The following is a 14,064-nucleotide window of genomic DNA, read 5'->3' on the forward strand; positions in this document are numbered from 1 at the left end:
CTATCACAACCCCAGGGTGAAGAATGGAGGACGGTGGCTCAGGGGGCGACACCGGCTGAAAACTGCGTGATAAGGCGTCGGCCTTGACATTCTTAGACCCTGGACGAAATGTAATCGTAAACTGAAAACGGGAAAAAAAAAGTGACCAACGGGCCTGTCTGGGCGTTAGTCTTTTAGCAGACTCAATGTACGACAGATTTTTGTGATCCGTGATCACCGTAACCGGGTGACTGGCCCCCTCCAAAAAGTGCCTCCATTCTTCAAACGCCAATTTGACCGCAAGAAGCTCTCTATTGCCTACGTCGTAATTTCTTTCCGCAGCAGAGAACTTCTTGGAAAAGAAAGCACATGGCCTGAGGTTGGTTAGAGTGGCAGGCCCTTGGGACAACACCGCCCCCACCCCCACCTCAGAGGCGTCCACTTCCACGACGAATGGTTTGGACGGATCTGGCTGCACTAACACAGGAGCAGACATAAAACATTTTTTCAGCGTTGCAAAGGCCTCTTTTGTGAGCGAGGACCAATTTCTCACATCCGCACCTTTGCATGTTAGATCCGTGAGAGGTTTGACCACTTGCGAAAACCCCCGGATAAATTTGCGGTAATAATTGGCGAACCCCAAGAAGCGCTGAAGACCCTTAAGATCTCGGGGTTGCACCCAATCCGCAATGGCCTGCACCTTCTTGGGGTCCATGAGAAAACCCTCACCGGATACAATTAACCCCAAAAAGGACAACTCTTGTACACAGAATACACATTTCTCCAATTTGGCATACAAATGATTTTCTCTAAGCCTTTGGAGCACAGTTCGTACATGTTCCAAATGAGAATACTTGTCGGGGGAATATATCAAAATATCATCTAAGTAGATAACGACAAAACGACCAATGAGATCCGAGAATACCACGTTGATGAAATTCTGAAATATGGCAGGGGCGTTGGTAAGACCAAACGGCATGACTAAATTTTCAAATAGTCCCTCGGTCGTGAGGAACGCGGTTTTCCATTCATCCCCCTCCCGGACCCTTATCAAATTATATGCCCCCCCGAAGGTCAAGTTTAGAAAACCACTTTGCCCCTGATAGCTGGTTACATAAATCGGGAATCAACGGAAGGGGGTACGTATTCCGTACAGTAATTTGATTAAGCTCCCGGAAGTCGAGTCAGGGACGTAACCCGCCATCTTTTTTCTTTACAAAGAAGAAACCTGCCGCTACAGGTGAGACTGAAGGACGTATGTGTCCTTTGCGCAGACTTTCAGTAATGTACTCCTTCATAGCCAAGCGCTCAGGACCAGACAAATTAAACAGACGGGCTTTGGGTAATTTAGCCCCCGGGACCAGCTCAATAGCGCAGTCAAAGGGTCTATGTGGCGGTAACGTCTCGGCCTCGCTTTCGGAGAATACATCTTCGAAGTCCTTCAGGCATTCCGGAATACCTTCCAGCTCGACAGATGATACAGACACAGATTTAACTGTTTCAACCAGCAGTGCGGATTTATCACATAACTCAAAATCATTAAACCCCCATTGAACAATCTCCCCTGTTTTCCAGATAATAACTGGGTTATGGCGTTGTAACCAGGGCATGCCCAACACCAACCCTGCAGGTAGATTGTCCAGCACAAAACAACTTATGTTTTCCACATGAATAGCGCCCTCTCTGAGCGAAAACACATCAGACATAAAGCGAATTCCCTCCTTAGTGAGGGGAGATGAGTCAATGGCCATCACCTTGATCGGAACCTTGAGCCTAACTGTCCCTATCTTGCAGTGTGTGACCAATTGGGAGTCAATGAGGTTAATAGATGCTCCGCAGTCGACGAAGGCTGTAGAGGAAAAAGAACTACCGTCCACAAATAGTTCCACAGGCAGTAATACTTTAGAAAAAGAGGAAAATGGTACCTGAGGGTCTGAGCAGCCTCCCCGTTGACTACCCAGACCTAGTCGTTTCCCGCCGACCGGGTTTGAAGACGGGCAATTCGGGCACTCCCTTTTCCAATGTCCCGTTTTACCGCAGTAAAAGCATAACTGCTTGTCCTTCCGGCGTTTCCTCTCCGTATCCTTCAGGGAGAGGGCGCCTACATCCATGGGCTCAGGGGCAGTCTCTTTTCCACTGGGGAATAATGGAGTATCCACCTGCATCACCCCTCTGGCCCGCAGCCTGCGGTCCATCCGGACGGCCTGGGTCATGGCGTCCTCGAGAGAGTTAGGTGGGGGATGTAACGCCAAGGCATCCTGCAGCCGCTCGGACAAGCCTCTGCGAAAGAGTCCTCGGAGTGCGGCGTCACTCCAAGAGACCTCTGCCGCCCAGCGGCGGAACTCAGAACAAAACTACTCAGCTGAATGTTTCCCCTGACAGACACTCATCAACATATCCTCTGCCAATCGCACTCGGTCCGGTTCATCATAAATGTGCCCGAGGGCCTCAAAGAATGCGTTCACTGACATACGTTCAGGAGCAGAGGAAGACAGAGAGAAAGCCCATGCTTGCGGAGCCCCCCGAAGTAGGGAAATAATGACCCCCACCCTCTGGAACTCATCCCCGGAGGAGCGGGGCCTTAGAGAAAAAAAAAGCTTGCATCCTTCTCTGAAAGACCTGAACTCCTTTTTGTCCCCTGAGAAAAAGTCTGGCAATTTGACCGGAGATTCGGGGGACGCTAATGACACATCCCTACCCCCAGAACTAGAAGCCCCTGCATCGACAGCCTCCTGCACAGTAACTACCAACTGTTGCTGGGTCATCGTGCGTTGTTCCACATTGAGCTTATGGAACATTTGGGTCAGGTGCTTGACCTGATCAGCCAAGGCTTGTATGGGATCCATGAGGATAACACACACCTTTTTTTTTTTTTTTCTGAAGAAAAAAAAAACTGAAATGGTCAGTTATAATGTCAGGAACACCGCACTGTACTTGCTCACTGAGCCAGTGCGCGTGTCCTGAGTGTCAGCGCCGGCGTGCAGCCTCCGCTGAGCAGTGACTCACCCGCAATGTAGGGGTACCGGGGTCAGGTACAGCCAGAAAGTACCGATGCACAGGACCTGTGGATGCTGAAGTTTAGGAAGCCAGCATAGGACCTATGGTCATGTGAATGGTCATGTGACTGCAAGGGGGCGGGGCTTAGCGTCCTGCACACAGAGAAGGAAGAGAACTCAGAGTCCAAGCAAAGCAGAGGTTAGGCCTCTTTCACACATCAGGTTTTCGCCGTCAGGCGCGATCCGGCGCTTTTGACAGAAACCGGATCCGGCGAAATGCAATGCCGGATCCGGTTTCCCCCCCATTGACTTGCATTTGCGCCGCATCGCGCCGGATGGCCATGCGTTTCATCCGGTTTTCGCCGGATCCGGCAATGTGTCGCGATCCGGCGTCTGGAAAAAACGGCTACTGTAACGTTTTTTGTCTCCGGCGAAAAAGCCGGACACGCCGGATCCGGCGCGTCCGGCTTTTTCACACAATGAAAGCCTATGAGCGCTGCAATGCGCCGGATCCGGCGAAAGCCGGATCCGGCGGCCGGATCCGTTTTTTTGGTCTGAGCATGCTCAGTAGCTCTGCCCACAGGAGATATATAAAAGCAAGACAATGGGACCCTCAGCCACACCCAACATGCCACCCAAGCCAAGAACCAGGAGCAGGAGAAGGCAGCAGACATCTGCAGCAGCAGCACCATCAGCACCACCCCAAATGGAGCAGCAAATGGAACATGCTGAGGAGGGGAGTCCAGCAGCAGATGAGAGACGGTAATTATCAAATCCCCCATTCCTCCAAACTAGGGCCATGGAATATCAAGATATTCATTGGCCCTTTGTTTCTCTTTATTCAACAGCCGCCAAAGAGATGCAGCAGCAGCAGAAATGGCATCACTGGCAGCAGCAACAGCAGCAGCAATACCCACAGCCATGGAGTCTGGCCATCAACAGGACAGCACATCTTCTTCTAGGAGCCCTCCCTCGCATCGTCAGCGTTTGACGGTAAGTTTTTATTTCCAAAATCCATCATCTCTGTAATATATGTCTATTCATTGCCTTTTATTTCAAAACAGGAATCACAAGATGAAGAGGAGCTCCCAGAAGAAGAAGGAAGGGGTGGACAGACACCTGGAGTGGGCTCACAATTGGTAAGTTTTTTGCATCAAACGCAGAAACACAACATCACACTACACACAACACATAGAAAACAATGTTCTGCAGACCACACACAGCAAACAAATGCCTACATCCAAAGACATAACATTTTTTGTTTTCTTCTCTAGTCTTCCCAATCTGGTGCTCGGCCAAGAGGTCCTCGCAGTGCCTCCCAGGGTCGTCGGCGACAGCAACGCAGAGGTCACCAGCGTGTAAGTATAAATATTTTTGCTTTGTTTTTTTGCACTTTTTATTTCATTTCTTTTGTGGAGGCTAATGTTATTTTTGTCTTTTTCTTTAACAGCCTTCACAGCGTGCTCCCGACTCTGACGGTGAGGATGGAGGACTCGATGTGGACCACCTCTTCGATCTCGTCAGACAAAGGGAGCCGCTCTGGAATATGGCTGACCGCCGCCACGCTGACCTTATCGTTACCCGACGACTCTGGGAGGAAATCTGTTCGCTCCTTGTGGGCCGCTGGGAGGACCTCGATGTTCGGGCCCAGATTAAAGAGCGTAAGTATATACAGTACCGGTTGCTTGATGTAAACCAGTGTTTCCCGAACTCCAGTCCTTGTGGTCCCCACGGATCATGTGTTCAGGATTTCTATTTACTATGGAAATCCTGAAAACATGACCCCTGGGGACCATGAGGACTGGAGTTTGTGAAACACTGATGTTGTATACTAACCACTCCTTTCTCGTTTCAGGGAACAGAATTGTGAATCGGTGGCGGTCTGTGAGGGATCGTTTCAAGAAGGAGTTCAATAAAGAGATGCGGGCCCCGAGTGGATCTGGAGGACGCAGGAGCAAGTACAAGTACGCACAAGCCCTGTCGTTCCTCCGGGAAACAATGCTCACCAGAAGGTAAATATTACACACCACATGTGAAAAAAAATGTTAGATGTAACTTTTTTTTTTCAGCCAGGGCCATACCATGTCAGTATTTTAATTGTTTTTTTTTCTCTTTATTCCACAGCACGGTGAGCAGCACTCGGGAGCCTGCACGATTGGACCCTTCTGAGGCGATCCCTGAGGAGACCGGCACCGAGGGACACTTCGACCGCCCCGGTACATCTGCACCTTCCCAGCCTTCCCACACATTCGACCCATCTGTCCCATCCACCAGCACAGGAGCATCGTGGCCGCCTACATTACATGAAGCTGCTGGTGAGGAGATCGCTTTCCCTTTACCCCACCCTTCTGCCCCTGCCACCTCTAGTACACCTGCGGGTACTGGGCGGCAGCGGCAGAGGGGTCAGGAAAAGAGTTATGCGCAAGAGTTCTTGCATCTGAATGCATCTTTCCAGAACTGTCTAAAAGTCTTGTCAGAGCAAATCTCCGCAGGCTTTCAGCAGATCAACTCCAGCATTCTGGAGGTGAAGACACTTCTGCAAACCATGCATTCAGAAGCAAGATCTTCGCCAAACCACACCTTTTTCAGGTCTGTTGTGGAGCGCATGGCAACACTATCTCCTACCCAGCAGATGCATGTAATGCATTCGTGCCACGGTGCTCTACAGCAGGTTACCTCCCAACCTCCACCTCCCACCACTGTAGTTCCTCCACCTGCACCCCTCCAGCCACTTTCCATCCTCCCCCTCCTATTACATCTGCACCCCCTCCAGCCACTTTCCATCCTCCCCCTCCTATTACATCTGCACCCCCTCCAGCCACTTTCCATCCTCCCCCTCCTATTACATCTGCACCCCCTCCAGCCACTTTCCATCCTCCCCCTCCTATTACATACCAGCAACCTCACCAGTACCAGCAACCTCCCCAGTACCAGATATCTCCCCACTTCCAGCAACCTGCCCCGTACCAAACTTCTTCCCCGTACCAAACTCCTTCCCCATACCAAACTCCTTCCCCATACAACTTTCCATCAACATCATCTGCTCCTACAGTCCCTGCCCAACCCTCCACTCCACCGCCCACCACCTCTTCTGCCTCCAACATGTCCACCCATTCTGTAGCTTTTTCCACACCTTCACCTCTAACTGTTCCTTCCCCACCACGATCCCAGTCCTCTCTCCACACACCCAGTGTCGAAGTGTCCCGCAGCCCCTCCAGCAGTATTTCCATCCCACACTACACAGATTTGTAATGTGTGTTTTTTAATAAAAATGCCCATTGGGTTTAAAACTATTATTAAAAAAGTTTTTTGCACTTTAAAAACATTTTACAAAAAAAAAAAAAAATTTTAAATAAAAGTTAAATTATCGTTTCACAATGGTTGTCTGTCTTTTCTTTCTGCGGCGAACTATGTTTAAAAAAAAGGTTAAATACAGGGTATTTCAAAGGTAAAAAGGTATTCAAAACCAGGTATATAACTGTGGGTAAATTTTAGCTTTTTGCCACAGTTGTGTTCCTGGTTGTGTTTGAAGCAAAGTATTTCACCTAAAAAGTTGTGTTTATTGTTGGTGATTTCCTAACAATGTACACAACTTTTGTTAAAAGGTGAAATACTTTGCATAAAACACAACCAGGTACACACCTGTGGCCTAAAGCTAAAAATAGTAGACCATGACAAGATAGCCAACTTTGGTTGGCAAAGGTATATACTGTTGGTCCAGAAGGTACACAAGTTTGGTTAGGGCACAAATCTTTCACACTCTGTCATCCTGCCAGTGTACTCTGCCTTGAGGGGCCACAAGGGTCAATTTTAAAAACCGGATCCGGCGTAATCCGTCGAAAAACGGATAGAAAAACGGATGAACCGGATGAGACGGATCCGGTTTTGTCTGTCAAGAACAAGACGGATCCGGCAGAAAACCGGATCCGGCACATCAGGTTTTACAAAACATTTGCCGGATCCGGCATTCCGGCACGACGCCGGATCGCGCCTGACGCCGAAGACCTGATGTGTGAAAGTAGCCTTATGCACAGTACAGACCAGCGAGGTACAGGAGAGATAAACAGATGGGAGGTCAGACAAAGCCAAAGGTCATACACAGGATCACAGTACAGTACCAGGGAGGAGACAGAGCGGATAATCAGGGCCAAGCAGAGATCAAAACCAAACAGACATAGGAGGTACCAGGCAGAATCCAAAGCGATATCCAGGGAACAGACCGAGTCATACACAGAGAATCAAGTAACCAGAACACAGCACAAACACACTCAGGGGTCACCACACAATGCCAAGGGCGAAAGTATAACTGACAGGGATGGGAGCATCCTGAGGCTATAAGAAGCCTCCCCCAGAACCAGGGAGAGACCACAATCATAGCCCCAGGTGTGCAGGTAAGCCTGCACCGGGATCACAACCTTTAACCCCAGAAATGCCAGTCATCAGCACTGGTTCCAAACATTAACCCCACGTGTGCGAGTCAAACCCGCACTGAGATCATGACACCCTGAGGTGCCATAACAGCAGAACTCCTCATAAGTGACCCCATTTTACAAAATTTTGATGAATTAACCTAGGGGTGGGTGCAGTAATCATATTGACTAACAGAACAGGTGTGTTTCAGAATTTTACACCATTGGGCTGTAGAGAAAAAATAATTACATTTTTACCACAAAATATTTGATTTAGTCCTAAATTTTACATTTTCACAAGGAAAGATGGGTAAAAATGGCACCAAAATGTGTCCCACAATTTCTGCTACATGTAGAAATCCCCTATACTGTATGTAGCTGTACAGTGCTGCTTAGTGATACGGAGAGACTCGGGAGATAGAGAACGCTATTTGACTCCTGGAGGGCAGATTTTCCTAGAATAGTTTGCGGACTCCATGTTGAGTGCACCTAAGTGCTAGAAGAGCAGAATCTCCCCCCAAGTGATGCCATTTTTGAAATTATACCTCTTTGGAAATTTATCTAAAGGTGTAGTGATGATTTTGACTCCATGGGTGTTTTTCACAAACAAGAAGCATAGGATGTTACTGAGTAAATTGCAAACTGCTGATGTAGTGACCAGTACGCTTTAGTGACCAGTACGTCGTGGTGCCCAACTTATTCTTCTGAAGACACACACTTGTAGATTAGGCGGGGTTTCATCGCTACAGAAATGCCAAACATGTGGGCACTAAATGTGGGTTAGACACACTGTGGGGCTGAGAAGGAAAGGGGGCATTTGGATTTGAGAGTGTAGAATTCGCTGGATTTCTTTTGGGGTGCGAGGAGCAATAGCATTTTTCCAGAGCCTTTGTGCTACCAGTAACCTGGAAGCTCTCTATATTTCCATTCAGAGATGACGGACCTGAGTGGGGACTTGCTATTTTTGTGGATTGAGTTGAAGCTTTTATTGGGAACATTTTATAAAACATTTCGAGTCACATTTATCCGACGCTCTATGATAAGCCTTTACTTTTGGGGCTTCTATCTAAATCGCTGAGTGACGTGTTTCAGATGAAACCCCCAAGGGAACCATTCACTATAATGAGGGAGCAAAGTTACTCTGGACTCCGTCGGGCCTCTGTTCAGCTTTTTCCTTCTTTTCAGAAGTGCACAAAACTGTGGAAGACCGTGCTTTTATTCACACCTTAAAAGACGGACACCACCTAATCATAAGACAGACGGTGTCCACAGTAGCTTCAACTGCCTTGTTATAGGGAATCTTCTGCCTGAGGCTCTGTCTGAATCACGTGTTTCAGAGAATTACAGTAGGAGAAAAAGAATTTAGTCAGTCACCAATTCCGCAAGTTCTCCCACTAAATAAAGATGAGAGTGGCCTGTAATTGACATCATAGGTAGGCCACAACTATGAGAGTCAAAATGAGAAAACAAATCCAAAAATCACCTTGTTTGATTTGGCAAAATTTATTTTGCAAATTATGGTGGAAAATAAGTATTTGGTCACCTAAAAAATGCAAGATTTCTGGCTCTCACAGACCTGTAACTTCTTCTTTAAGAAATCAGAGTAGCCAAAACATCATGTAAAACCAATAACACAATTTTATTCAAAAACAGGATTAAATTATTCAGAAAAGAGCAGAAGATAGTCATTGCACTAATATAATCCATTCTCGGAAATCAAAGCTATAAGCTGATTGTCTTGCCCGACCCAGAGTTTTGCTCCTTTGGCCTCTTCGTGGGACAGATATGCATAGCACAACTATTTTGTGGGTACTTACTTATATACATGAGATCTATTATCTTTTCTTCTTTTTACTTATATACCGTAATGCAAAAAAACTGTGCTAAGGGGTTGTGCCATGAACAAAAGTATATTTTATCCATAGATCTAGGAATAAAAATAGACTCCACAATTGGATTGGTTTAAAAACAATGTTCCCATGCTGAGATAAAGTATTTAGTCAGCCACCAATTGTGCAAGTTGTCCCACTTAAAAAGATGAGAGAGGCCTGTAATTGTCATCATAGGTAGACCACAACTATGAGAGTCAAAATGAGAATACAAATCCAGAAAATCACCTTGTCTGATTTGGCAAGATTTATTTAGCAAATTATGGTGGAAAATAAGTATTTGGTCACCTAAAAACATGCAAGATTTCTGGCTCTCACAGACCTGTAACTTCTTCTTTAAGAGGCTCCTCTGTCCTCCACTCATTACCTGTAGTAATGGCACTTGTTTGAACTTGTTATCAGTATAAAAGACACCTGTCCACAGGCTCAAACAGTCACACTACAAACTCCACTATGGTGAAGACCAAAAAGTTGTCGAAGGACACCAGAAACAAAATTATAGTCCTGCACCAGGCTGGGAAGACTGAATTTGCAATAGGCAAGCAGCTTGGTGTGATGAAATCAACTGTGGGAGCAATAATAAAAAAATGGAAGACATACAAGACCACTGATAATCTTCCTCAATCTGGGGCTCCATGCAAGATCTCACCCCACGGGGTCAAAATGATCACAAGAACGGTGAGAAAAAATCCCAGAACCACATGGGGGGACCTACTGAATGACCTGCATAGAACTGGGACCACCGTAACAAAGGCTACCATCAGTAACACACTATGCCGCCAGGGACTCAGATCCTGCAGTACCAGACGTGTCCTCCTTCTTAAGTCACTACATGTCCGGGCCAATCTGAACGTTGCTAGAGAGCATTTGGATTATCCAGAAGAGTATTGGGAAAATGTCATATGGTCTGATGAAACCAAATAAGAAGTGTTTGGTAGAAACAAAACTCGTTGTGCTTGGCGGAGCGAGAATGCTGAGTTGCATCCAAAGAACACCATACCTACTGTGAAGTATGGGGGTGGCAACATCATGCTTTGGGGCTGTTTCTCTGCAAAGGGACCATGACGAATGATCCATGAACTTGAAAGAATGAATGGGGCCATGTATCATGAGATTTTGAGTGCAAACCTCCTTCCATCAGCAAGGGCATTGATGATGAAACGTGGATGGGCCTTTCAGCATGATAATGATCCCAAGCACACCGCCAGGGCAATGAAGGAGTGGCTTTGTAAGAAGCATATGAAGGTCCTGGAGAGGCCTAGCCAGGCTCCAGATCTCAACCCCATAGAAAACATTTGGAGGGATTTGAAAGTCCATGTTGCCCAGCGACAGGCCCAAAACATCATTGCTCTAGAGGAGATCTGCATGGAGGAATAGGCCAACATACCACCAACAGTGTATGCCAACCTTGTGAAGACTTACAGAAAACATTTTACATCTGTCATTGCCAACAAAGGATATACAACAAAATATTGAGACTAACTTTTGTTAATGAACAAATACTTATTTTCCACCATAATTTGCAAAATAAATCTTACCAAATCAGACAAGGTGATTTTCTGGATTTGTTTTCTGATCTTGACTCTCATAGTTGAGGTCTACCTATGATGCCAATTACAGACCTCTCTCATCTTTTCAAGTGGAAGGACTTGCACAATTGGTGGCTGATTAAATACTTTTTTCCCCACTGTACATGGAAACCCCATTGCAAGCGCTCAGCCTTACTGAGAGCTTTGAGAGGCAGAATGAGAAAATCAAAAGCAGGTGAAGAATTGGTTTTATTTATTTTTTAAGCCATTTCTCATGCAGTATAAGCAATTAGATTACTTTATTCTTCAGGTTGGTGCGATTACAGCGGGTTTTTATGTTTGGCTGCTGTCACACATTAGAAGACACTTTTAATTGCAAAAACTAGTTTTTGCATCACCATATTTTGAGAGCTATAATTTTTCCATATTTCGTCTGACACAGTCATGTGATGGCTTGTTTTTTTTGCGGGACAAGTTGACGTTTTTATTGGTACTGTTTTCAGTCACATAACATTTTTTGATTGCTTTCTATTCTGATTTTTGTGGGACAGCATGAACAAAACCCATCAATTCAGGATTATTTTTTTGGGGGGGTCTGCATGTGGTAAAATTGATAAGGTAGCTTTATTCTTCGGGTCAGTACGATTACAGCGATACAACATTTATATTTTTTATGTTTGGTGCTTTTACACAGTAAAAACTATTTTATAGAAAAAAATATTTTTTTACATCGCTTTATTCTGAGAGCTATAACTTTCTGTGGGAGAAGATTATGTTTTCTGAGACAACATTTGTATTTACATGCGTCTTTTTGATAGCATTTTATTCCACCTTTTATTTGGCGATATGATAAAAAAGCATGGTTTTTCCCCTGTTTTTTTTTTTTTTACGGTGTTCACTGAAGGGGTAAACTAGCGGGACAGTTTTATGGGGCGGGTTGTCACGGATGCGGCAATACCAAACATGTGTACTTTTGTTTTTTATATAAAAATAGAAATGTATCAGTACAATATATTTTTATTCTTTTTTATTATTTTCTGATTAAAAAATATATATTTTTTATTTTTTTTAATCTTTTTCACTTTGTTCCACTATGGGACTTACATTTTCAGCAGCCTGATCGCAGTTATAATCCATTGCAATGCACGAGCATTGCAATGAGTTAAAACTGTCTGCACTGACACAAGCCCCTGAGCCCATGCTCTGCGCATGGTCTGAGGGGTTTGCCATAGTCTGTTGACCTGGATCTGGCCACCATGGCAACGATCTGGTCCCCACGATAACATCACGGGGGTCCTTGCTCGCTAAATGCTGCAATCGGACCGATTACAGCATTTAGAAGATAATGTGCCGGGAGGGGTGCGGGCACCACTCCTGGCACTGAGAGCCGGGTGTCAGCCGTCTTAAGCGTGCATATGTTGCCGCAAAACTGCCTGGACGTCCAAGATCGGTTAGTACCAACCAAACATGACGTACTGAGTACTTCCAAGGTCGGAAAGGGGTTAAAATTTGCATGATAAATGCAGCAAAAACGCAACTCCTCAACATCGCCTTACTTCCAGACAGCATCCTCCTCAGCAATAAGACATCTGATATGAGGCAAACAGGGAGGACTTTTTCAGCATTCTATAATGTGTGTCCATATTTATAGTTTAGGTCAAATGTGGGGACAGATTCCCCTTTAAAAAAAAACAGAATGCTGATTTTACAGTCGTATCTCCCCTCACTACATTACAAACCTGACACTGAGGCTGAATGAGGACATTGTACATTCTACAGAACAGTTTGTAACCCATCTGTAACTGCAGTAATGTAAGAAGTCAAACAGAACAGTCCTATGGATTGGAGCCACATCTTATGAGATGTCACTCTACTAACAGAACATTGCCCCCCATAATTTGTGCAGAAAGCAGAGGACAGGGTGCTACTCACACTGCGGATATGGGGGTAGCGGTCTATAAATCTCCCCTTATAGATCAGGCTCGGCTCCTCTTTCCTCTCGGCTCCCATTATCGCTCTCTGTGGAACCGAGAACTTCACTCTGGTAACTCCAGCAAAGATTCTGCTGGTGCCCGGCAACGCTGAATGTGTACAGTCCGTTACCTGGCAACCATTGACGACATTCAGTTCTGGAGTTCTATTCTGTTCACACATCATTGTACATGGAACCTGAGCTTGCTGCCTGGTAACTCTGCCCTAATCACAGGTCATATGTACTGCGCACTACTTACAAGGGGGATTGTAACCTAATAACAATAGGGGTATGGCCGGAGCTGCTGCATACAGCACTGGACTGAACTCCCACTAAGATTTTCTGTAAAAGCAACACTGAGCATCCCCCCCCCCCCGAACAGCTTTTAGCTTCAATAAGTGTCTGTAAATATTGCTACAGGGACTAATTATCACTCTTCCAAAATTATAGTTCTGCTTCACATCACTTGTCTTATCTATTGCATTATTTCTGTACTTTGTTGTGTATAAATATGTGACTCTTCAGATTTTGTGTTATTCTATGCCCGATGAAGAGACCTGAGTAGTCTCGAAAGCTTGCAATGTGTTACCATCTTTTCAGGTAGCCATTAAAAGATATCAACCACTGAGGACTCTCAAACCTTAATATTTTTGTAAATATTGCTAAAGCCTCCAGCTACAATTCCGAAATCAAAGCGAAAGTAGGAAATAGAACTGGAGAAGAAAACGTTCATACCTACCTGGTAAAGATGACACTCACCATAAGACCAGCATTACAAGTAAGCTTCCTTTACATTCTTCCAAGCCTGTCTCACTGACAAAGATGGTGATGGCTTCAGAGGTCCGCAGCTTGCCTGTGACATCCACTTCTACTCTCCTCAAGCAGAGGAGAGAGGGACAATACAGCTAGAACATGACAAATCCTCATCAATAGGCCTGCAATTGGGAAGAATGAAAAGGAAGGAGTTGGAGGGTGCACATGATGTGGCATGTAATGGAGCAATGGCACTGAATGCAGAAGGGTCTGGGGGCTAATCAGATTCTGACTCCTCACTGGCTAACCCTAATGAACATCAGCCAAGGCTGGAGTGGAATGTTGATAGTTGCAGCAATCTCCCTCTCAATGAGACAATAGCCATTAATACTGAAGTTAAACGCTCAACCTCTGAATCTCACCTAAACCATTTGATCATTGCAGTGAATATGTCAATAGGATTAAATATATGTATAAAAAATAGAATCCCTCCACGTATCTATAGCGGAAATTAAAGAGTACTTGGTTCAGAAAACC

At 45.5% G+C, this 14,064-nt stretch overlaps 1 protein-coding gene across 2 annotated transcripts in view; it reads right to left on the minus strand.

Annotated features, from left to right (window-relative positions):
* The window catches only part of EFHB (EF-hand domain family member B), a 117,273-nt gene extending 103,522 nt beyond the window's left edge, over positions 1-13,751 (minus strand). The window contains exon 1 of one of the 2 annotated variants that reach the window (XM_073568127.1): positions 13,534-13,751. In XM_073568127.1, the coding sequence (XP_073424228.1) occupies positions 13,534-13,536 (3 nt within the window). In that variant the 5' untranslated portion in view covers positions 13,537-13,751. Of the gene's footprint in view, positions 1-12,734; positions 12,867-13,533 lie in introns of those variants that run through there. The other variant, XM_073568119.1, reaches the window with a different exon arrangement.
* Between the last annotated feature and the right edge of the window lie 313 nt (positions 13,752-14,064).

The sequence above is a fragment of the Dendrobates tinctorius genome, unplaced genomic scaffold (assembly GCF_039654945.1).
Source record: "Dendrobates tinctorius isolate UK_male_01 unplaced genomic scaffold, ASM3965494v1 ptg000005l, whole genome shotgun sequence".
Classification (NCBI taxonomy): Eukaryota; Metazoa; Chordata; class Amphibia; order Anura; family Dendrobatidae; genus Dendrobates; species Dendrobates tinctorius.